Source organism: Nycticebus coucang, chromosome 20 (assembly GCF_027406575.1).
Source record: "Nycticebus coucang isolate mNycCou1 chromosome 20, mNycCou1.pri, whole genome shotgun sequence".
NCBI classification, from domain to species: domain Eukaryota; kingdom Metazoa; phylum Chordata; class Mammalia; order Primates; family Lorisidae; genus Nycticebus; species Nycticebus coucang.
Genome location: NC_069799.1, coordinates 60,066,972 through 60,090,662, shown reverse-complemented (window position 1 = coordinate 60,090,662; position 23,691 = coordinate 60,066,972). Strand labels below are relative to the sequence as shown.

The window sequence follows — 23,691 nt, the reverse complement described above, 5'->3', positions numbered from 1 at the left end:
CTGACCACAGTGAAAATGGTAAAACGTGTCTGTGGTCAAATCTTGACACTGTGCTCAAACTCATTTCAGAGTGGCGTGTTTCAGGGCTTGAAGTCCGGCACACTCTACAGTCCAAACCAAATCAACAGTGATTCCCAAGTCCCCCAGGAGAAAAACTCAGTACATATTTCCAAAGGAGACTGAGGAAGCAGGATTTTTTATGTGAAATTCAGGCTCACCATTGAATCTTTTTTTTTTTTTTTTGGCTGGGGCTGGGCTTGAACCCGCCACCTCCGGCATATGGGACCGGCGCCCTACCTGCTGAGCCACAGGCGCCGCCCTGAATCTTTTTTTTTAAATTTTCGGTTAATATTAGGGTACATTTGTAAGGTAAAGTCCAAGGTCTGAGTTGTAGTTAATTACCGTTGACTCTTTTTTTTTTTTTTTTTTGTATTTCTGCGGTACCACCTACAATGTCTCCTTGTTCAACTCTGAGTAAGCTTACTTGAGTACTTTCCCTTCTGGATCTGGTTAGTCTAGCTAGTGGTTTATTGATTTTGCTTATCTTGTCGAAGAACCAACTTTTTTTTTTTTGTTTTGTTTTTTTGGCCAGGGCTGGGTTTGAACTCACCACCTCTGGCATATGGGACCGGTGCCCTACTCCTTGAGCCACAGGCGCCGCCCACCGTTGACTCTTAATAATTAACATTTTGTATTCCCTTTGACCAAAATTATTTTAATGATGTTATCTATCAATCATTGCCACAGTTGCATTTTTTAAAAACCAAAGAGTGATTTATATATGGTGAGGTAGTTTACCTTGAGCCATAGACACTGGGGTGCTGGCTGACTCTTCTGTAGCTTTTTGGTTAAAGAATTAAGATAATTTTATAATCAGAACAAGTAAGTAATTAAAGTATATTTGTAATGTAACGAGTAGACAAAAGTGATCAAATGATCCAGTTTGGCAAGTGACAAAGTCACAACAGCAACAATAGCTACGCTTCACTGACTGCTGTTGCTTTAGATGCTTCATGGTCAGTCATTGTCTAATGTTCTTAGAACAATCCCCAAAGTAGACGTAAAGGCTCCTTGACTCTGAATGGGGTTTTGTCCCAATAAGCCCACCATAAGTTGAAAGTATCAGGAGTATCAGATGCAAGCAACGTGGCTTAAGTGTATGCAGCCTCATATTAATCAGAAATGTAAAAAAAATCTAAACTGGAAAATGTGGTTAATACGCCTGACCCACCAAACATCATAGCTCAGCTTAGCCTGCCTTAAATGTTCTCAGAACACTTTCGCCTACAGTTGGGCCAAATCATCTAACACAAGCCTATTTTCTAATAAAGTATAGAATATCACATGGGATTTATTACATTCTGTCCTGAATTTATTGAATTCTCAAAAGAGAATGGATACTTAAAGTATAGTTTCTACTGAATGTGTATTGCTTTCACAGCATCATAAAGTCAAAAATTTATAATTCTCAAAACATTGCACGTCGTGGGGTGGGGGGTGGCATCTGTACACTATTATTTCTGTTTTCCAGATGAGGAAACTGAGGCCAAGAGGTATTGTGCAACAAAGCTAGAGAATGTCAGAAGCAAACCGATGGTGCTTAATTCACTGCTCTCTGATTTTCATTCCCATTGAAAGGAAAGATGACATTTCTGTGTGGTTTTGAGTGCTAATTAAATTCGTTAAGTGTTTACTTAGGACCCTGAAGTGTTTGCCCCTAGAGCTGTGGTAAGGTGTCTTAAAAGATGACAACGGGCTCCATGAAGAGGTTAGACAGTCACACACACAGAAATAAGCAGCTTAAGCAGCAGGGGAGTGGCATGATGGATAATTACGATGGCCGTGCAGAGGGCAGAGGTTGGGCTGGCTTTGCTCTTGACTGTCCCACCCATCTCTCATGCCAGCAGAAGACAGGGATGGAAAGGCCCTATTTCATAGACTTAAAAGCTGAGCTAGAGTCTCCCTCTTACATAAGGATATCGATTTGAATTGGTATCCAAAGCCAAGTTCGATGTATTTTGATTTTCCTGAGTGTACAGAATAGGATAAACCTGGGATCTGAGGTTGGAAAGTGAAAGATGCGAAATCACTCTTGGCTGGCACACATCTGCCCTTCATCCCACCCATCTGCCATTGGTCATTTTTCCGGGAAGTTGTAAGGAAGGACGAGATGGCAGACGGAAGAAGAAAGAAAACACCCTGAAACCCTCCTTCCTCCTGGCCTGCTTCTGAGTCGGACGGGAGCTCACCCCTGGGACCCCATGAACCTCTGCGCATTCTGATTTCTGGAAAGAGCTGTGTGCAGGGAGCCTGGCTGGATTAGATCGAAACTTTGGGCTTTAGAGACGCACAGCAACAAACGTGTTGAAGTTGGCATGTCTTATCCAAGGGCACATAACATGCCAGAAATAGGAGTGGGCTTCTGGTCGGCCAGTCTGGGACCTTGGGGCCTCATTTTGGGACTGCCTCTGACTGAACGGTCGGCGTGAGTCATTCATTTATCCGGTGCAGGGAGGCAACTCACCATCTTTTCATAACCCTCTGTAACTGGGTTGAGGGAAAGAGAGAAGTTTTTGTTTGTGATCTCATTCCAATCAGAATGTGTCCAGACGCCCAAATATTTGATTTGAGCCTGGTTGCTAAGAGACCTCCCACTGGGACCCAGCTGCCTGCGGGCAGGAGGGCGGTATTGGCATCACTTCAGATTTCTGCCAATTTATTTTGAAACCAGAAAACCTGGAACCTCGGCCTCCTCGAGGCAACCGTAGGGAGAGGAGAGATCTGAGTCAGCCAAGCAACAGAGGGAACCCTCCCTCCTGACTGTCCAGAGCCAGGGAGCCGTAGGAGGGTTTGGGGTGGAACTGTGACCCTGTGATTGTTTACTTAATGGGACATATGCCGGTAGGTTAATGAAGAAGAAATTGGAGCCTATGCTTAGAAATGCGGGTGACTTCTTGAAGCAACCTCAGGGATTCCAGAACAGTGCTGGGCTTCTGAGTTATAACTGGGTGTTGCGAAGGCTGAACTGATTCAAAATCAGAACCACACGCCCAGCGTCTTGGGTTTTAATTGCCTGGTGACTTAAACCCCTTAGGGAAGTGGCATGAGCAAGACTGTCACTGATAAGCTTGTGCAGGGCCAGTCACACGGGGGAGTTGGGGACACCTGCTTCTGGCTTCACTCTTCTCAGGAGAAGCAGGCAGCTGAGGGTAGACAGCCCAGCATCTATGCTGTTATCAGCTAGCATCAGCGGTTCCCAGAACAGTGAGAGCAGACCTTCTTGGCGTGACCTCTGTCCCCAGCACCATTCTCAGGACTAGATAGGACCGGCTGTACGAGAACCAGATAGACACGCCTTAAACTTTTCCCAGTGTGTTTTGTTACTGAATTTGGCTTTAGGCTTATTTATATAATAAATGTATTTATGGGCGGCACCTGTGGCTTAGTGCGTAGGGCACCGGCCCTATGTAACGAGGGTGGCAGGTTTGGACCTGGCCCCGGTCAAACTGCAACAAAAAAAATAGCCAGGCGTTGTAGCAGGTGCCTGTGGTCCCAGCTACTTGGGAGGTTGAGGCAAGAGAATTGCCTAAGCCCGAGAGCTGGAGGTTGCTGTGAGCTGTGACACTACAGTACTCTACTGAGAGCGACAAATTGAGATTCTGTCTCTCAAAAAAAATGTGTTTATGTGAGAAACCTAGGTTTTGCTGTCAGGACATTTGGGTGAGATTTATAATGTGAGGCAAAATTTAATGATAACGGGTGGTTTTCGCTTGAAGCCCTTATATTAGTCAAGATTCTCCAGAGAAACAGACACAATAGGACGTACACACATATAGTTTTATATAGAGAGGTTTATTTTTGTTATGAGAAATTGGCTCGTGTGATTGTAGAGGCTGAAGAGTCCCACGATCTGCTGTCTGCAGGCTGGAGACCCGGGAGAGCCCGTGGTGTGATCCAATCCGACTCTAAGAGCTGGAAAACCAGAGGAGCAAAGATTTCAGCCCAAGAGCAGGAGAAAGTTTCAGTTCTAGCAATCAGGCAAGAAGGGAAGGAACAAACCCGTCTTTCCTCTGCGTTTGGTTCTCCTCAGGCCCTGAGCGGACTGTCTGTGGCCCACTCACCCTGGGGGAGCCGTCCCCTTCTGAAACCCCAGAGTGCAGCCACGTTGACACATAAAGTGAGCCGTCCCAGCCCTCCTCTCCACGGAGCAGTGCAACACTGCGGGTTTTGCTTTCAGATAGAAACTTCCTTCAGGCTTCACTCCTCTGGTGAGCCATGTGACCTTGGGCAAGTTGACTCCTCAGCTTCCTTCTCTGTCAAGAGCCATCTTGAAAAGTAGTATTTGCTGGGTTTGAGAACAGCAGGAAGCAGTTTGGCACCTGGAAAATAATTGACAGGGAACAGGAAGGTGCTTTCAATTAATTATGGAAATAGGAGAGCAGAGAGCCCAGGCCTAGTGAAGTGTTGGGCACACAGAAGTCATCTTATAAGTCCAACTGGATTTGCTGGGAGAGACGCAAATCAAGTTTGCTTGACTGGAAAAGAAGACGAGAAAGGAAATATATGCACAGTTCACAAGCACAGTTCTTTCACAAGCAGAGAACTCTAGAAACCAAAAACCAATAGTTTGAATGTAATGTGGGGGTTAACGGAGGGGAACCAAAGCTTTATGCAGCTGGGTATTTTCGCTCCAGAAGGCATCAAATCAATAGATGATATAATTTCTGTCTTGCAGACCAGGGAAAAGATTCCCTGAAAAAGCGAAATATACCTAAATCCAGAAAGAATGCCCTGCAGGAAGGCAAGTTTTTGCTGGTAAGTCTGTGTGCTGAAGAAACCTGTAGGAGATATTTAAATTTGTCACCCACTGCCCCCGACCACTACCGTGGTGTAAAATACACCATGTCATCCAAGGTACTGATGATTTGTTTCCCTTAAAGAAGCAATGATGTCATAAGTGTCGCGTGATCGTCACAGGATCCCTGCATGACCGAGAGAGTCTCTTGTTTTGAATGTGAATGTTCTTGCTAATGAGGACCACTGGCGGGGAAGAGAAGAGCCACTCCAAGTAAGATGAATGAGCAGCGGGACAGCGCATTCTGCTCGGAGATCTTGAATATTCTGCGAGGCTAGTCAGCCAAAATCTGTCTCTTAGTTTTTCAGTAATGATAGATGACAAAGCCGAGGGTAAAAATAGACCCACTTCCAGTGTTGTTTCTGGCTGGTTCAGCAGGAAGCAGTATCAGGAACCTTTAGGGGATGGGGAGATGTTTGGGATCCGCAAGGAAGGCTGGGCCTCTGCAGGGGGGGGTGGCAGAAGGCCACCAGGCTCCAGTCCCTCCGGGCTAAGTTCCTCCTCACTCTTCTCTTAGTTGCTGTGTAAATTTAATTAGGAGAAAGCTCTCAGCAAGGCTGGTAATTTAAACGTCTTTTCTAAATGTATCAGTTCAAGGCCAGCGATTGCATTAGGTAGAGGACCTACATTTCCTCACCAGTGTAGCTGTCATCCAGAAATCTCGCAGACTGTCTTATGTCCATTTGGGGTGTAAATTCCACAGACCTCTCAATTTGTTAAGTCTGGAAAAAGCAGACCAGGAATGGTGAGAAGCACTTAACTGAATTTTTGCCCAGTAACATTTTAGGGGTATATTTATACCCCCTGCTCCTTTGTAGAAGGAGAACCACAGTGGCCCAATAGTGATACTTTGTTAAGTTGAAGGAAAGTATCTTTTTATTTATTTTTTTTAATTAAAAAGCTCTAAGTCTTTTCCCTTTATAAAAACGTTGGATGCGGGCAGCGCCTGTGGCTCAAGGAGTAGTGCTCCGGTCCCATATGCCGGAGGTGGCGGGTTCAAACCTAGCCCGGGCCAAAAGAAAAAAAAATGTTGGATGGGCGGTGCCTATGGCTCAAAGGAGTAGGTCTCTGGCCCCATACGCTGGAGGTGGCAGGTTCAAACCCAGCCCTGGCCAAAATTTGCAAAAACAACAACAACAACAAAAAAGGTCTTAGGCAGCACCTGTGGCTTAGTGGGTAGGGCACCGGCCCTATATCCCGAGGGTGGTAGGTTCGAACCCTGCCCCCACCAAACTGCAACAACAACAAAAAATACAAAAAATAGCCGGGCTTTGTGTAGCCCCGAGTTGTGGCAGGTGCCTGTAGTCCCAGCTACTTGGGAAGCTGAGGCAAGAGAATCGCCTAAGCCCAAGAGCTGGAGGTTGCTGTGAGCTGTGATGTCACAGCACTGCACTCTACTGAAGGTGACAAAGTGACCCTGTCTCCAAAAAAAAAAAAAAAAAAGTTGGTCTTCACATATAGGTCTACAGTTTAAATAGAAAAACTGGTCTGTGTTGCCAGTGATAGATTTGGTTTAGAAGAGTTAATGCCTACAGTGCCAAGACACTCTCAGGGAAGAGAGTATTGGCAGGATCTTGCTAATTGATAGGTTTTCTTCAGCTAGAAAAACCTTGTGGGAAACAGGAGTCATGTGACATTCCTATATTATTTACATCTAATGCACCCATCTAGTGGAAGCCTTGGGGGTGGATGTGTTTTCAGTAGGATATTTTTTCTTTTGAAACCATTCATTTTATAATCCAGGCAGAAAACAAAGAGCCAGATGTGACAGCTTTAAAAAAAAAAAGATGCATACTATTAATACCTTATGTTTATCTGCCGCATTTCTTCTGAGAAGTCCCGTGTTTCTCAGATGTCATCTCATCCCTCTCCCTGTGTTATCCCTACTTGGAGAAAGGACTGGAAAATGCCTGAAATCAGGGAACGCTAGACCTCGGATGAGACTTTGGTTCTTCTGTTCTGCTCAATGTCTTGCTGTGCTTTGTCTTGTGTGCAGTAGACCAATGTTGGGACATAGCAAGATGCCTTTCACCTACGCCATGTTAAAAACAAAACCAAACCAACCCCTTCTCTTGCACCCACTTGGTTATTCAAGGCAAAAGCTTAAACAAGCAAACAGCTCTCACCACTATGACTGACCAAGCCTTAGTTACTGGCCTGTTTCCTGCATCAGGCCTCCTGCAAAGTCCCTCATGTGTGGTGTACCCAGCCACTCAGGATTCTGGGGGCACAGCTCTAGTGAACTGGAGTAAAGATCTGTGAACTCACCTTGACTATTTCTCATATTCTAATGCCCCAGGGATGCCCCATAGTAGACTGCGTTTCAGAATCCTGGCTGAACAGACCATCTTTGGGAAATCTTTAGGACTTAAAGATTCCTTAAAGGTCAAGGGATTGAAATCCATTGGTAACATCCAAAGCAGGAATGTAGGAGGCAATGCTGCAATTTTCTCCAGAGCTCCTGGTTTGAATTCCTTCACAGGTGTACAGTGCGCTACTATGGCTGAGGCTATACCCCTCGAGGATTAGAAAAGCAAGCACAAGTTCACATACTGATGGGTGACATAGCTGAAATGGAGGGTGAGATGTTGCCGTTTACAAGTTGTCACGCTCATCAAAGCACTCAACAAAAATTTTTATGTTTTGGTCCAAAGGCAGGACATTCAAGGCCTTCCACAAATACATCGTTCAAGTTTTCTCCAGCCTCACTGGCTACTGTCCCTCCCTGACACAGTATTTTCTACACTGTAACCCTGATGCGCACACCCCACTTCCTGAACACATGTCCTTCCTTAGTCGACACCTTTGTGCCAGTCCAGAGAGTCGTTCACCTCTTACTTCTGGCTCACTACCTTCTGAGGTGATGGGATTGCACTCCTAGCCCCTGTGTGGTTGGGTGGGACTGTGCACTGGATCCGACCCATAATTTGTGAATGGAAGTGATGTCCAGACCTTCCTGGTCAGGGCAGTTAATTGCTGGTATAAGAACTGAACTGAGTTCCCTGTGCCATAGCGACTGGTGACTTTTAAGATGAGTTCCCCAGTTTGTGATGAAGGTAGGAAACAGATCTTTGGTATCATAGGCCACTAAGATTTGGGGATTGGAATCCAAACTCGATTATTCCAATGGTTACAACTTTTCTTCCACTTTTGTACCTTTGCATATGTCCTTCTGGTTGAAATCCACACCCTTCTTCTTTCTCTGTTTGGCACATACTTATTGATCCTTCCAGCCCCAGTGTACAGGTCATCCTTTCTATGAAGCCTCTTCTGATGCCTGCAGGAAGCTGGTGCAGGAAGCTATTCTGTGCTTCCCTTCTCCTCTCTCTGCAAATATCCTTTACAGCCTTACTTCCATTTTATTCTTGTCATCTATTTATACATCTGCTTCCTTTTTTTAGATGTTGAACGTCTTGAGGGCAGGAACTGGGCTTCATTTTTTTCCATCTGCAGTGTCTATTTCAAAGTACAAGCTCATCAAGTGTCTCATAGAGAAATTAAGGCACTCTGAAAGGTTGAAGAACCATGTCAAGATCAGTCCATCAGTGTGGGAATCAGTATCCCAAAGCCCCCAATAATCCAGCACTGGTAATTTACCAAATATCAAAAGGTGTTTAAGCTTGGCTTTGCTCCCTGCTTCATCATTTTTTGACTTTAGTTCAAATAATTTAAGGGAAAGAAAGAACATTTCACAATTAGGCTCCTCTCTTCCAATAATCGTACCTTTATTGTAGGAAAAAATTTTTTTTTTTTTTTGTAGAGACAGAGTCTCACTTTACCACCCTCGGTAGAGTGCCATGATGTCACAGGACTCACAGCAACCTCCAGCTCTTGGGCTTTCGCGATTCTCCTGCCTCAGCCTCCCGAGCAGCTGGGACTACAGGCGCCCGCCACAACGCCCGGCTATTTTTTGGTTGCAGTTCAGCCGGGGCTAGGTTTGAACCCACCACCCTCGGTATATGGGGCCGGCACCCTACTCCCTGAGCCACAGGCGCCACCCTATTGTAGGAAAAATTTTAAAAAAGAGAGAGAGAGATGGAATTTTGGAAAAAGTCATGGGCAGTTTTTGAGTCCATTGTGGTTGTTCAGACCTGGCTCTGCTTAGACGAGGAAGTATATTTGTTTATTTAATGTCCTGAGTTTTCATAAATGCATTTATGCACATCATCAAATGTACCTCCCTCAGTTGTTTGAAATATACTGTTAAGATCCAATATAAATTTATAAGATTCTATTTTGATGTCTGTTATAGGCAAAGAAAATTCAGTTCAGGGTAGAAAATCAGAGGAGATCTGTTTTTGTTTAGGACTAGCTCCTCATTTAAGAGGCAACATATTTACTGGTGTAGTATCCTTAATTTTACAGATGCATTTGTGCATAGTATGAAATTTGTCCCATTGACTTGTTAAGAATAGATTCTTAACTCTAATATGAACTGACAAGATTGTGATTCAATGTCAGTAGAAGAAGCAAAATGTAGGCCTGGGAGAAAGTCAGGAAAGGTCTGTACTATTAATATTTTCAGGCTTGAGGTAGACAGATACAGGTTAATGTCTTCTATGTAAATATCTAAGAGGCAGTACTCAAAAGTCCCTTGCGATCTGAAAAAAAACTAAAAAAATGGTTTGGATAGTGAATATGCATTTTGGGATTTAGCAGTCTTTTGACTCTCTTATTTTGGTTTTCAATAACTCTTTTTTTGTGTGTTTTTTTTTGGCCGGGGCTGGGTTTGAACCCGCCACCTCTGGCATATGGGACTGGCGCCCTACTCCTTGAGCCACAGGTGCCGCCCCTTCAATAACTCTTTAATAAAATTTCCTCTTTTTCTTCATCACAAAGATGACTTATACATTCTGGTGGACATCTATTATGTTTGTTTTCTCCTTCCTTTGGTGAAAGCTCTTCAGTATTTGTCTTTTATTTGAGTAATACTTCGACAGAGGCCCTGTAATGGTGAAGTGCATGGCTCTGGGGCCAGGCTGCTTGGGTTTGATTCAGTTATCCTGAGCGACCTGGAGAATGCTACCTGTTCTCCTCCATTATAAAATGAGAGTAATGATATTACTTATCTCACAGAATTGATGTGAGGATTAATAAATAAAAACAGGTAAAAAGCTTAGAACAGGGCCTGATGCATAATAAAAACTCAAGACGTGTTAGCTATTATTATGAATCTTATACCATAATTTCTTTCCTTGGGGACTTTGTAGACACTGCCTTTTATCATCAGCCATGGCTATAGAAAGGTCTGTGGCAGACTGATTTTTTTTTTTTTATTTTTTGTCAACATGTGTGAATTGATTTTTTTTTCCTGAGAAAAACCAAAGGATTATTTTTTTGCAAATAACTAGTTTTATTAGGATGCATCTTGATTTTTATTATCCATATATTTTCTGAGAAATAACACACAACTTCAATCTGTGGATTTAAATCTTTAATCACTGGGAAGTTTTCTTAAATAACATCTTTAAATGTTTTTTATTCCATATTTCAGTCTTTTCCTAAGGGATACCATTTATGCATATGCTGAGCTTTCTATGTGTTTCATATAATTTTTTTTTTTTTTTTTGTAGAGACAGAGCCTCAATTTATTGCCCTTGGTAGACTGCTGTGGCCTCACAGCTCACAGCAACCTCTAGCTCCTGGGCTTAAGTGATTCTCTTGCCTCAGCCTCCCCAGTAGCTGGGACTATAGGCACCTGCCAAAACATCCGGCTATTTTTTGTTGCAGTTTGGCCGGGGCCGAGGTTTGAACCTGCTGCCCTCGGTATACGGGGTCAGTGCCCTACTTGTTGAGCCACAGGTGCTACCCGTTTCATATAATTTTTTATGCTAAAATTATTTGCTTCTATTTTATTTTCCACACTTATTCTTGATTTGTCCTTTCTATCCCTTAGAGATTTTCTTTTTCTTTCTTTTCTTTTCTTCTTCTTTTTTTTTTTTTTTTAGCAATTTTCCTTATGCCATTTCCAATGTATCTTTTTTTAATCCAATTCAGTTTTTATATCAATGGTTATTTTTTCCTTGCTTAATTTTCAATCAAGAAATTAATATTCTAACTTTTTTTCTTGTCCTATCTTCCCTGAGAAACTGTGGGGAAGTTGTTTCATTGTTTTATAAGACAAGTATTTTAAGATAAAAAATTATGACATGTTGAAACACAGATATTATTTCTTCTAGTGAAAAGTTTTTCTTGTGTTGATTCTTCCCTGCCATTTTTCTATTTTTCATTCCTTTTTTTATTGGACTACTTTTGTAAAGATTTTGTGTTGCTCTCATCTTGATTTTTGTCATCTTGAACCTGAAGGTCACCCATAAAGTTATCATACATAGGGAAAAGGGGAAAATGTACCTTTATTTACAAAATATTCATCACAAAATTTTACAAAGAGGTGGCCAACATGGACAGAATATTTTGTAAATATTTTGTAAAATTTTGTGATGAATATTTTGTAAATAAAGGTACATTGAGCTATACTTTTCCCTTTTCCCTATGTCTGGTGACTTTGTGGGTGATTTTCAGATACTCTGTAGATGAGGCCTTTCATGAATAGCTACTTTCAAGATGTTCAAACTAAGGAGTGGGCCCTAGACACCTTCCAGGCTAGCTGGAATTCTCCTTGGATCATGCTCAGTTTCTTTATGACACAGTTTGTCACAGAAGTTCCCTTTAGTCTCTACCTCTCCCAACAGAGATCTAAAACCGAGTTCCTCATTTTCATGTTGCCCAAATGAGAGACTGCTTTTTTGCCAAAGTAGGAGTTTTGTGTGATTCATTTAGTTACCCCTTTCCTAGGTATTATTCTAGTGCACACCATCAACTACTTTAGGTAATCATTAGCATATGGGGTACATAGGAAATAAGAATATTATGTTTTCCCCTGAAATCATCCTCATAGAGATTTAAGCAAGTTTTTCCCATAGTGTGTATCTATATGAGGTGACCTAATATAATATTCTGATCAATATATTTTTGGGCCAGAGAATTCTTAAATTTTCAAAGACAAAGTAATGATATTCTAGATAAGCTTTTTAGCACGTAAAACCCGCATAAATTTAGGAGTCCTAAAAGTCATCCACTTTGTGTACCACTCTCCCTTCTACAACCTCAAGTAGGTAAAGTGCCTTATATGGGTGGCCATAAAGTCTGCATACAATTTTAAATTGCTTACTAACCCACACACAAACTTTATGGCCACTTTGTATATAAACTTAGTGGCAGATTTGAGACTTGAGGCTAATATCTGGGTTGCCAGTTCTCTCTACAACACAGCTTACCTTCCCGGCTTACTTTACATGGGATAGCCTGAATAGATATACTTTTGAAATTTTCAACTTTAATCTGAACATTTGCTTTAGATAGTACTTATTTTCCCCATATCCATTTGCCCAGTACTGTAGCATGGCCACAGAAGCATGATGTCTGTAGTATCTGCAGAAGTGTTAATTGGAGAAGAGTTTCATAGGGATAAAATTAGTAACTCTTTGTTTTTATTTTTTTTTGCAGTTTTTGGCCGGGGCCGCGTTTGAACCCACCACCTCTGGTATGAGGCTGGTGCCCTACTCCTTGAGCCACAGGTGCTGCCCCTATAAAATTAGTAGCTCTTTAATGATGGGGTTATTAAAATTGCTTCTTCTTTGGGTTCTTTAAGAGCTGTAAGAAAATGTAAAGATTTATGACCTAAACTTTAGTAATCCAAAATACCCATCAGAGCTTACTGGAATGGAATTGTTGGGGACAGAGCTTTTGAGCAAAAGGCAACAATTTATTGACTATGGAGTTAAGGGTGGAATGAAGAAAGGGCCATTCCCTGTTTCTCCAGAAAAACATGGCACACTGGAGGCACTGGCTGGTTACCCTGGACTACGGTCCAAATTAGGGCCCTTCAGTAAACAGATCAGGGGGTTTACAGGGCTAAACTTTAATCGTTCCTAAGGCATGGGGTGGGGGGTGGGGTTTCATTTTTTTTGTCCTGATTTCCAGGATCAAGAGCTTTAATTTTACATGGTGTCCAAAAAGGGAGAAGTGACCATAAGAAAGCCAGACTGAGTTTTCTTTGGTATTTTCATTTCCTTTTTTGGGGATCCATTCTTCTGGGCCTTACTTCCCTAATTCCTCAATAAGTTTGTGTCTTTTCTCATGTACTCAATCCAGCTGAAAATATTGAATAGCTGGATAATGCTAACTGAACATCATCACAGAGTGTGGAAAAGAACCAAATATCAAATACCTGTCTTGACTTGATCTCATTTTCGGATCCACTCAAGACACACTCATGGATCCGTCAGTATGGGCAAGTCCCTGCACCTGTGTGGGCATGCAGTGGGGAGAAAGTCCACACGTTTCTTGGTCTTAAGGGGCTCGGTAGCCCAGCAGTCAAAGTTGGGGTCCCAGAGCCCTGTGGAACTTCACCTTTACTGTTCCTGTGGAATAGCCTTCTTTTGAAAGGGAGAATGGCAGAGGGAAGAATGCGAATGATCAGTACTTTGTGGAGTCAAAAGCTTAGACTGATAATTATTTCCAGGAGCTCTGAGTCTGTTCCTGAAGGAAGAGCAGAATAAAGAGGAAAGAACAGGATAAGAAAGAAGGAGAAGAAAATAGAGTGAGAGGAAGGAAGGAGGAAAAAAAAACAAAACAGATAAGAAGATGCTGCTTGCAGGGCCTGAGAGAGTGTCAGCTGGGATCTTAGTTGACTCATGCTCTGCTTCCCACTGTTCAAATTACCTAACTTCTGGCACAAAGAAAGGACAGGATAGTTCCTCGAATGTATTTCTTATTGAGGGAATGCTGTTTGTCTTGGTCTTTGGTGATGTGCTCCAACTTTGAGAGAGATTCCCTAGTAATTCTTCCCACCCATCCCTCTTGGAAATTGGGTTTCTGATTTGGTCTGTTTCTAACCAGCAAGTAATCCCTTTATTTGCTCTCCTCTGCTTTGACAGCCTTAAGCTAACAGTCTCTGAATGATGGAAACCAGCATGGAGTTGCCAGGGGTGGGGAGGTCACCGGTGTCTGCTGACCTTCTTGGGCCAGGGGAAGAAGGAAAGGAGCCAGCCTGCATCCAGCTAGTCGGAACTAGGCAGAAGGTGCTGGATGAATTTTCCTTTTCAGGGAGATTTTTTTTTCCCTTTTACAGTGAAATTGGAACAGTCCTGGGAAAATGGGACAGGTGTCCCCAGTCAAGAGATAGGGCTGTTTACCTAACTCAACTGAGGGGCCCTAAGGGAGGGGACGTCTCCACACCAAGAAAATTAAAATTTTCCGATCAAAAGATAATAGTCCCTGCAGGCTGGGGACCAGGGAACCGGCACCCAGCCCTCCTCTGACAGGTGGACAAGGTGGGGGGCGGGCTGGGCAGGCGAAGTACACCTCCGAGATTGAGTGGGAAGGGAATTCTTTCAGGTAATCTCCCCAGCCCATGGGGAGGAAGGCACCTGCGCGCCACCCGGGTACCCTCCCACGCCAGCTGCTGGTGGGTTCGAGGAGGGCGCCCTCCTTCGAGGGGTCTGTGGGTAGACATTCACTTTTCACCAAGTCTCCGGGAGAAGAGGAGAAGCCAGGAGGGCTACACCGGCGAGTGAGGCCAGTGAGGCCGGCCCACGGCCGGGGCAGCCCGCACAGTCCCCGCATCCCGATACCCGAAGGAGTTTTTCTCGCAAAAGGACCACTGGGCAGCGGCTGGCGCGTCCCGCGCGTGCCGGCCAGGAGGTTCTCAGATCCCCTCCCCACCCGGCCGTCCCGAAATTGACGCGAAGCCGATTTGGTGCAATGCGAATTAGCTCCAGCCACCCCAGCCAGCGCCCGCCGCCGCCTCCAGCCCCGCCGCGGCCGCCCGTCGCCATGACAACCGGCCCCCGCCCGCCCCCGGCCCGACTCTGGGCCCCGAGGGCCACCGGCTGCGGCGCTGGAAGGCGCCCCGCCCCCCGCATCCGGCCGCGGCGCACCCCCACCCCGCCCGGCGCCACGCAGCGCGCCCCCTCCGGCTTGAGAGGAAAAGCCCGGGTGCCCCTGGACTTGACTTTACAATAAAGCTCTCAGGGGCCTGGGGCGCTCCCGCGTGCACCCGGCGCCCCGCACCTGCCCGAGTCCCAGCAGCCGCCTCCGTCGCGGCTCCAGGGGGTGCGGCGGCCGGCGATCGGCCAGAGCTCGCGCTCCGGGGAGGGGAGCGGGACATCCCCGAAGGCGGCCGCGCGGGAGGCGGGGAGCCCGCGGGAGGAGGAGGAGGAGAGAGGTGGGAGGAGGGAGAGGGGGAGGAGAGAGGGGGGTGCAGCGGGCGGGCGGCGCGAGGGAGCCGGAGGAAGGCAAGAAAGTAGCAGAAAGTGAGGCTGGCAGGCGGCGGCAAAGGAGCCGGCGAGCGGCGGCGGCAGGAAGTCTGCGCCCGAGACCAGCAGAAATAAGAGCCAGGGAGGTAGCGCGGCGGCGGCGAGAGCGAAAGAGGAAACTGCAGCGGAGGAAGCTGCCGCAGACCGCGCCGCCCGGCGCCCGCGCCCCGCAACCCCGCGCCGCGCCGCGCCCCCGGCGCCCCCTCCCCAGCGCGCCCCCGGCCGCCCGGCTCTCGGCGGCCATGGCCCGGGAGAACGGCGAGAGCAGCTCCTCGTGGAAAAAGCAGGCTGAAGACATCAAGAAGATCTTCGAGTTCAAGGAGACCCTCGGAACGTAAGTGGGGACCGGGGAGAAGGGGTGGAGGTGGCCGTGGCGGGGGTTGCGCGGGCGGCCCCTGCCGCCACCACGGTGGCCGCGGCGGCGGCAGGAACCCGGCGGGTCGCCTCGTCCTGGTTGCGCGGTTCTCGGCTTCGCGGAGCCCCCCGCGCGCCCAGGGCGTGGGTCTGCGCCCCCCGGGCGGGGCGCGGGCGGCTCTGGCTTTCCCCGACCAGCGCACGAGGGCGGGCGGCTTTCCGCTTCCCTCGCCCCCGCCGCTCTCCCCGCGCGCGACTGTGGGCTGAGCTGTGGGTTGTGCTGTTTACCGGCCGTGTGCGTTTACTCACAGCGTGCACGGGCGCACTGTGTGCACCAGAAAACCAGCTTCCACTCCTTCCCGTTTCTGTCCTTGCATTTCGGGTACATATCAAATTGACATCCGCACGTACGAGGTGTAGGCACGGCTGGGGCTGGCCGCGCGATTATGGAGGGGAGAATTTCGCAGTGTTCACGGGCACATGTGGGTAGACAGCCTCCCCTGGGGGTCTGCCCGTTTCCCCCGGGCTCGAAGCACGCGCCCGGGTGCTGCCGCCGGGGCGGTGGGGGGGGGGGTGTCTGTGACTGTCGCGAACAGGCGGTGCTCCCGGGACTGCACTGAGTCCGAGGCTGACGGCTGCGTCTCAAGGAAGCAGAAATAATCCGAAGTCGATGGCGCAAATGCTCCAAGCATGTGCTGCTCTGCTCAGCTGCTGTTCCCTTTCTGCCCACGAGTTGGGTTTTGTTTTTGTTGTGGAGCCTCCGAATAGGTGGTGGTGGTGGTGGTGGGGTTGATAGCGAAAGGGAACCAGGCACTGCCGATGAGTCTGAAGTTGAAGTTATTTTCTTCCCTCATATGATCGCTGCTGTGGACCGGCATCTGGTCAGCGTACATATAATCGCGGGCACGTGTGCCATGTGAAATGAACATTTTGCTGGGGTTCATGGAGGTGTTGATTCGGCAGGGAAGAAAAAGAGGAGGCGTTTCGTGGGATCAGTTAGGCTGTTGGGTGTTCTTCCTCCTTTATTTCCAACCCCCCCCCCCCCCCGTTTGCTTGCTTTTGTGGTTGATTGGCTTTTCCAGAACCACCTTTTCAAACTCAGATTGTCTTCTGCCCTGCCCAGGATCTGCTGCAGCCGTTCCCTCCCTTCCCCTCACCCACAGACGTGCAGGGGGTCCCCCAGAGAGGAGTTGTGGAGGTGGTATTCCCTCCCAGCCACGCTTCTGATTCCCAGGAAAGCGCGTGGTAAGGACTGGAATAGGGTCGCCCTGCTACTGGCACTGCCTTCCAGGGAAGGTACTGACTTGCTGTCTTTGGTGGAATGAAAACAGAAAAGGATTTAGCTTTTAATAAAGAAGCGTTTGGGGCTGCCTCTCAGTGCAGCCAGTTAACGGGTTAGTTTTGGTAAAAAACTTAAAAAAAATTTAAGTGAGCCTTATTCTGGTTTAGAATTGAAACTCTGAGATGCTTGTCATCCAGGGACCAGCTGGATGTGTGTGTGTGGACCATGGTGTGTGTGTGTGTGTGTGTGTGTGTGTGTGCGCGCGCGCGCGCACGTGTTTTCCTTTGCCCTGCTTATCCTCATCTGAGCCCCTCTCACTGGTCCCTCTCTGCCTGTAGCCTCTAGGTGGACTGATGCAGTGTCCCCTAACTGACTCCTGCTCCACAGGACAGCCCTGCAGCCACACCTCTGCAGTGGCTGGGCTGCCCAGGCTCACTGAGCTGTGGCTTCTTTTAGTGGCTCCTACTGTTGTAGCAGGCTGTTTTGGGATGACTGCGGGTGGCTTCCACCTCTGAAGGATGGGCAGGCATTTGTCTTTGGGTGCAGGAGTAGGACTCCAACTGAGCAGCCTCTTGGACTCAAGCCATGCTCCCTGTGGCTCTGGGTATGAGTCTCTTTTAGGATCCCAAAGCGTTGCCTTCTGCCTTGGAAAGAATTCTTTGCTGCCCAAGAGTTTGATGTTGCTGTGAGCTGTGATGCCAGTGCACTCTACCGAGGGTGACATAGTGAGACTCTGTCTCAAAACAAACAAATTAAAAAAAAAAAGGGATTATTTGCAAAGAAACTTCCCACTATCATGCTGGCAGGGGATCCAGGAGAGTAAAAGACAAACAATAAAATGATCAAGATGTTTTCTGCCCAGGGACCTGACAGTTACAGCGATCATAGGTGGTATTCAGAAACGTATAGCAAGGACCATGCATTATTCTGCATGCCTTATGTGTGTTAACTCATTTAAATTTCAGGGGAACCTTGTGATATGGAAATTTACTATTATCCTCAATTTGTAGATGAGAAAACACAGGTGACAGAGAGATTGAGTGACCTGCCAAATGTTAGCAATTAAGTGGTGGAACTGATACTCAAAGAGAGGCTGAACAACTCTTGATTATCTCCATGGGGTTGAAACACTATAGATTTTTGTAATGGCAGATGATTAATAATAATTTGGAAAGCTAATTTTAATACTGTTGTAAAGAAAACATAATTATGGGATAACCTGTATCTAAATGTAAGCATTTCAAAGCTTTTGGATTGTCGTTATTTTGTCTCCTTGGACTTTCTAGAAGTGGTCCCAAGTTCAATGCATCCGTTTACCCAGGGCCAAGTCCAATTACTGTGTCCCGCTTCTTTTTTTTTTTTTAACCATTGGCCTGCTTCTTAAAATGGAGGTCACTTCAGGTCCCTTCCGTGTAGTTTTTGAGTCTGAGCTCTTGTTTGTAAAGAAATCTAACATAAATCAAAGGCATCAACAGTTACCCCTGGAGTTCATTTCCAAAGTACTCTGGAGTTCTAATCATTTTGTTTGTCACACCTTCACCCAATGTCTTTAAGATCCTAAGGCAGGAAAGCCCTGAAAGAAGCAAGGCTGTCAACTTACAGTGTTAAAATGCTTTTAAAATAAAGTGTTATCCCCAAAGACAGGAAAGTGGGGAGAGAAAATAAAGCATTGTAAAGGGCCAAGTGGCACTCCCTTTGCCAGACTTTGTGATCTGATCTTTGACTGCCTTATCCAGATAGCCTCGGAGACCAGGACATGCACTGTTGGAGGCTCTGGGTCAGTTCCTTTAGTCTGTATGGAGTGGAGTGAGCGTTGGCCCAAGAGGTTGGAAAATGAGATTGAGGAAGCAAAGGACAGAACAAGGGAAAGGACTCAGCTTTGTGGTTTGGCCCAGGCTGTCTGATGCACCTCTGAGTCAGGTCTTTGGAAGGAAGAAACCTGTTGACTCATAGGCTTCCATTTAGCCTCCTGTAAAAGGGAATCCCAGAACTTAACCCTATCTGTGAATAAGGTAGTGAGACTTTAATTATTGTTTATTAATCAACAATGTTTTCAGATCCTTAGCATACTGTGACAGCAAATAAATATTGTGTAACAGCAAATTAGGAGTGGTGTGGTAAACATTTCTGCTGGCATCTTTGTTGAGCTTTTCAGGCGATCCCCACTGTAGCCATCTTTCAGTGATTTCTGAAGCATTTGGAGAAGTATATGGGTGAGAAGAAAGCATCAGTGTGACATCTGGGAAGCACCCCAGACTCGTGGAAGGCACTTTCACGATGTCCAGCCTGTGAAATGCGTGTGAGCAGAGAAGGCCTGAGTCCTTGGCTCAGCATGGATGAGTCTCCCACCCCAACCGACCTCACTTCCCCTGTTCTAGAAAATGGCCTGTCCTATAAAATACATCCTCATCTCCGCAGGGTATGAATATGGGTTTTTATCTAGATCGAGCAGCTCAAGTTGAGGCTGTTCTTATCTGTAGCTTGCTGGGCCAGGCATTGTGGAGGATGTGGGCCTGGGTCCACCACAAAGGGGTTGTGTGGCCTGTGGGTTACCTGGCCACTTGCCCACGTTACCTTTTGTGTCTCAGCTTCCTCATCTCTGAAATCAAGGGGAGAGGGATAGTTGGGGAAGACTAGGCGGTTTCCAAGTGCCCTTATGACCCTCAGAGTTGGCTCCCTGGGTGAGGAGGGCCTTTGCTTTTGTTCCTCAGGGCTTTTCTTGTGTGGCTCCGTGCAGCTCATTTCTGTGTGGAGGGACATTTTTATATCTGAGCTCGTAGCAAAGTAAATAGCTCAGGCAGCAACCTGATCTTGCTTAATGTCAATAGCAGTGGGTCCCTTTATTTTTCATTAAATGAGTGCCTCCGCATGCTGCTTTAGGAATAGAGATTTCTCCAGGTCAAGCACTGTCTTTTCCCACTCATCTCATACTTAACGCTACTTATTCTGAAATTGCTCAATAAATACACCTGTTGGGGACACAGATCATTGATTTTTCTGAAAGCCCAGATGGAATCACTGAGCTCAGGCTCAGTGTTTCTGATTTGTGTGTGTGTGTCGCGGGGTGGAGTGCAGAGCCACTTAGGGTGGGCTGTGGATTTGGTGGGCCGGTCTCATAGTAGTTTTTCTGGAGTTAGTCAGAATGGTAGAGTCTGTGAGAAGCATTTGAAAGAATATTACCAAGAGAAGAAGAGAGGCAGGCAGCCCCTCAATTTCTCCCCGAGTGTATTCTGGCTTCATTCTTTTTTACAAGTTTGGATTTCTCAGTCCTTGTGTTTTGAGGCATGATATAAATTCAGTCTCTCAGATGTTTAAAAATATCTATTGAACACCTGCTGTATTGTGGGCACCAGGAACATGGCGATGAACAGGCACACAGGAGTGGCCTCTCTCCTGGGGCTATAGAAAACAGGAGAGGAAGAAGCAAAATGGAGAGTGTGTTATAGAATATTCAGGCCAGGGAGAAGCAGACTGTGGGGAGAGGGGATTTGTTGGTGTGGGGGGATGGCAGGGCCTACGACAAGCTCATATTTGAATAGCTGAGTCCCCAGGCTATCTGAAAGTAGAATGTTCCAGTAAAAGGAAACCGTGAAAGCAAGTGCCTCAGGGAGAGCCTGCCTGGCATTTGTGAGGCCCAGCAACTTCCAGGAGGCTGGTGTGGCTGGAACTGCGCATTCTAGGGGCAGAGGTTGAGTGCAGAGGTGGCAGAGGCGTGGGGGAGCTCAAGCCCAGGGACAGAGATGCAGAGTTGACCAGGGCCTTGCCGCAATTAAGACTTTGGTTCCAAATGGGAAATATTAATGGAGGGTTTTGAGCAGAGGAGTAACTTGGTCTGTCTCGTGTTTTCATGATCCCCTGGTTGTAGTGCTGAGAACAGTCAGTCAGCCTGGGGGGCAGAAGTGGGAGACCAGTTAGGAGGCTCCTGCGGTGACATATGGGGCTATAGAATTGGGAAGTAGCTCTGGAGGTGATGGGAAGTGGCTGGATTCTAGATATCCTTTAAAGGTAGAACCAGTAGGGCGGCTCCTGTGGCTCAAGGAGTAGGGTTCCGGTCCCATATACCGGAGGTGGCAGGTTCAAACCTAGCCCCGGCCAAAAAAAAAAAAAAAAAAAAGGTAGAACCGGTAGGAATTGCTGGCAGATTGGCTGTGGGTGTAAGATTCTCCAAAGATCTGTGGTTGGAAGAACAGGACATGCGGTGATTTTGTTTGGTTTCTTGAAGGATTTTCTGAGGACCTGCTCTGTTGTGACATTGGGGCTGCCCACGCCCTGGGAAGCCCCAGAAACATTTTATGGAGAAAGCTTTGGCTTCTGGGCTCCCTTGGTGATGGGCTTCTGCATTTTAAGGCAAAGTTCTGGAAAGGACTTTGAGGTACCTCCTCTTTTGTCACAAGTGGGAAAGTCTTGTGACAGCGGAAATGTTAGCAGTAGGAAGAATTGTTTAACTTGCTGCGAAAATGCTGGTTTGTGTTTTTAGAGTAATAAATAGAAGGAGCTAGATCCCTTTGACAGGTGAGTCTATAACCTATAACTCTCCCACTTCATTTAGGAATTTAAAGCTCAAAAAATAAACCTGAGAACTCTTACTACCCCTTTCTCCCCCAGGATGTTTTACATTTGGAGAGAAAAAGCCAAACTTTTTTTTTGATTGAAAAAAGATGAACTCCAATGTCCCTATTGATTAGTAGAGAGGGACTGGGGAATTGAGACTTTTGGGTAAAGCATGTTCCCAGATAAGCTCATGATGACTATGTCTCAAGTACAAATTTCTTGTTCAGACTTGGCAGCTGAATGGATAGTAATTAGGCCTGGCTGGTGCCAGGTGAACATTTGAGTGTTCTCAGGGGAGGATTTCAGGGGTTAACTTGTTAAGTTTTCGTTTGGCTGGGTCTCCATAAATCCCTTTAATCTTTCCTTTCCCCAAATAAATCTCCTTAAATCCTCTGTAGTCTCTCTCCTCTGGGAGGGCCTAGGCCTTGGTCCAGCAGGGAATTGTCACATTATTGGTCAGCTTGCCCTGGACCTCATGCCTCTCCTTCTGATAGCATCTCAAGTTTCCTGTGACTTGTCAGGGAGCCCAAAGCCCACCACTGGGGACACGTGTTTTTAATTAATGGAGTAACTGCTTCTTTGTGGCCACCACAAAGCTCGGGGCCTGAGTCAACCAACCTTGGCTTCCTTTCTGATCGCAGACGGCCAGTTCAGTGCTTACGTGGTCGGGACGACATGTGAACCTGGGAAAGATGCCCGCAGCACTTCTCAGCCCATGTTGGGGATGGCCCTTACACTTTCTGTGGTGTGGACATCACTTTTCTTGGGGCCAGTTTTTTTAATTAGATTTCACTTGATTTTTTTTTTTTTCAGTTTATTACTCAATGCCTTGATCATTCAGGCTCCAGGTAGACCAAGGGTAACCTCCAAATGGACCTGAAGGCCAAGGTCATTCCGTGACAGATCAGGTTCATTCCCATGTCTTTAGCAGTCAGCCATGTGTTTTGTGCTATTTTTTCTAGGTAATTGGCAAGACTCAAAAATTGGAGGGATTCTGTCTCTGGGTTAATATACCACCTCTTGAGGCTAAGACGTTAAGACAGTGGATTTGCTGAGATGGGGTAGAGGAGGCAATGGAACCTGAGGGGAAGGCAGCTTCAGTGGAGCCATTCACAGCCATGTGCCTCGGGGAAGGGTCTTTAATCTTTTTATTTTTATTTTTTTAATTTTTTAATTTTTTATTTATTTATTTTTATTATTGGGGATTCATTGAGGGTACAATAAGGGTCTTTAATCTTCCCAAGTCAAGAGGGAGCTAGAAAAGTTGCTGGGTCTGGGGCCTGTTATAAGGATTCAACGATGTCTATGGTCCCTGGCACATTCTTGGGACTGGATGTACAGTCACTGCCATCAGGCTATATAGAGCCTTCAGCAGCCCTGGGCCACCACTAGCTGGAAAGGATATGTCAATATCTGTTGGAAATTGACTTTTGGAAGCTCTTGTTGCAAATAGGCAGGATGGTGCGTATTTTCCTCTCCTCAAAATTGGTGTAAGAGACCATAAACAATTCTTCAGTCAGTGAGGGAAGAACAATTGCTAGTTGTTTTTCCTAGTATAGCCAGTAGCTAAGAAGGTAGGCTGGGAGGCTGCTCAGACATGGGTGCAAATCTGGGGTCCCCTGCTTCTTAGTTGTATAGCTTTGGGCAAGTTGCTGCTCCATTCTTAACTTCACGTCCTCATCTGGAAAACAGGAGAACTCTAGGACTTAAAATGAGGATTGTGGTTGACAGGGTGATTGAAGGTTGGGAAGCTCACTAGGGGTTCATGGCTCCGGCAGAGAAAGATTTCTTACCCAAGGAGTAGGATACAATGAAGACAAAATTTATTTTACTGTCTCAGAAAGTAGAAGAGGGGGAGGAGGGAGTGTGAAAGAAGGGAATGCTAGCCCCAAGTGGCTGGGGTCTTTTAAAGGGAATTATAAAGAGTAAATAAAAGGTTAATGCTGCCAGTTTGTAACAGAAGCTTTTTTTTTTTTTTTTTGTCCCTTTTCCCCTCTCTTCTCTATGAGTCTGTCTTATCAGAGTCCTTGGAATCTGGTCTGGCAGGAACTTGGGGAGGGTGCTTGTACCCCTCTGTCCCAATTAGGGCTCTTCAAGGTGCTTAGTGCTCTTCTTGGCGGCTCAAGAAAGGATTGGTCTTATCTGACTTCTTGGAATGTGGTCAGGTAGATGCTGACCAGGGGTCAGGCAGATGCTGAGGGGCGACGTGCCTTCATCTCTATGTTCTGTATTTTTCCAGTTCTGCAAAACCAGCTCATAAAACAAGTTAACTCTCCCCAGGTGATCAAGAAAGAAGCAAACACCAGGACCAGCACCCCATCGTGTGCAGG

At 46.4% G+C, this 23,691-nt stretch overlaps 1 protein-coding gene across 4 annotated transcripts in view; it reads left to right on the top strand.

Moving 5' to 3' along the window:
- The first annotated feature begins 14,932 nt into the window (after positions 1-14,932).
- The window catches only part of CAMK1D (calcium/calmodulin dependent protein kinase ID), a 392,843-nt gene continuing 384,084 nt past the window's right edge, over positions 14,933-23,691 (top strand). For 3 of the 4 annotated variants that reach the window (XR_008376200.1, XR_008376199.1, XM_053572399.1), the window contains exon 1: positions 14,944-15,508. Coding sequence is in view for 2 of the 4 variants with exons in the window: in XM_053572399.1 (XP_053428374.1) it covers positions 15,417-15,508 (92 nt within the window). In the remaining 2 variants the exon portion in view is untranslated. Of the gene's footprint in view, positions 15,509-23,691 lie in introns of all 4 variants that reach the window. The other variant, XM_053572401.1, reaches the window with a different exon arrangement.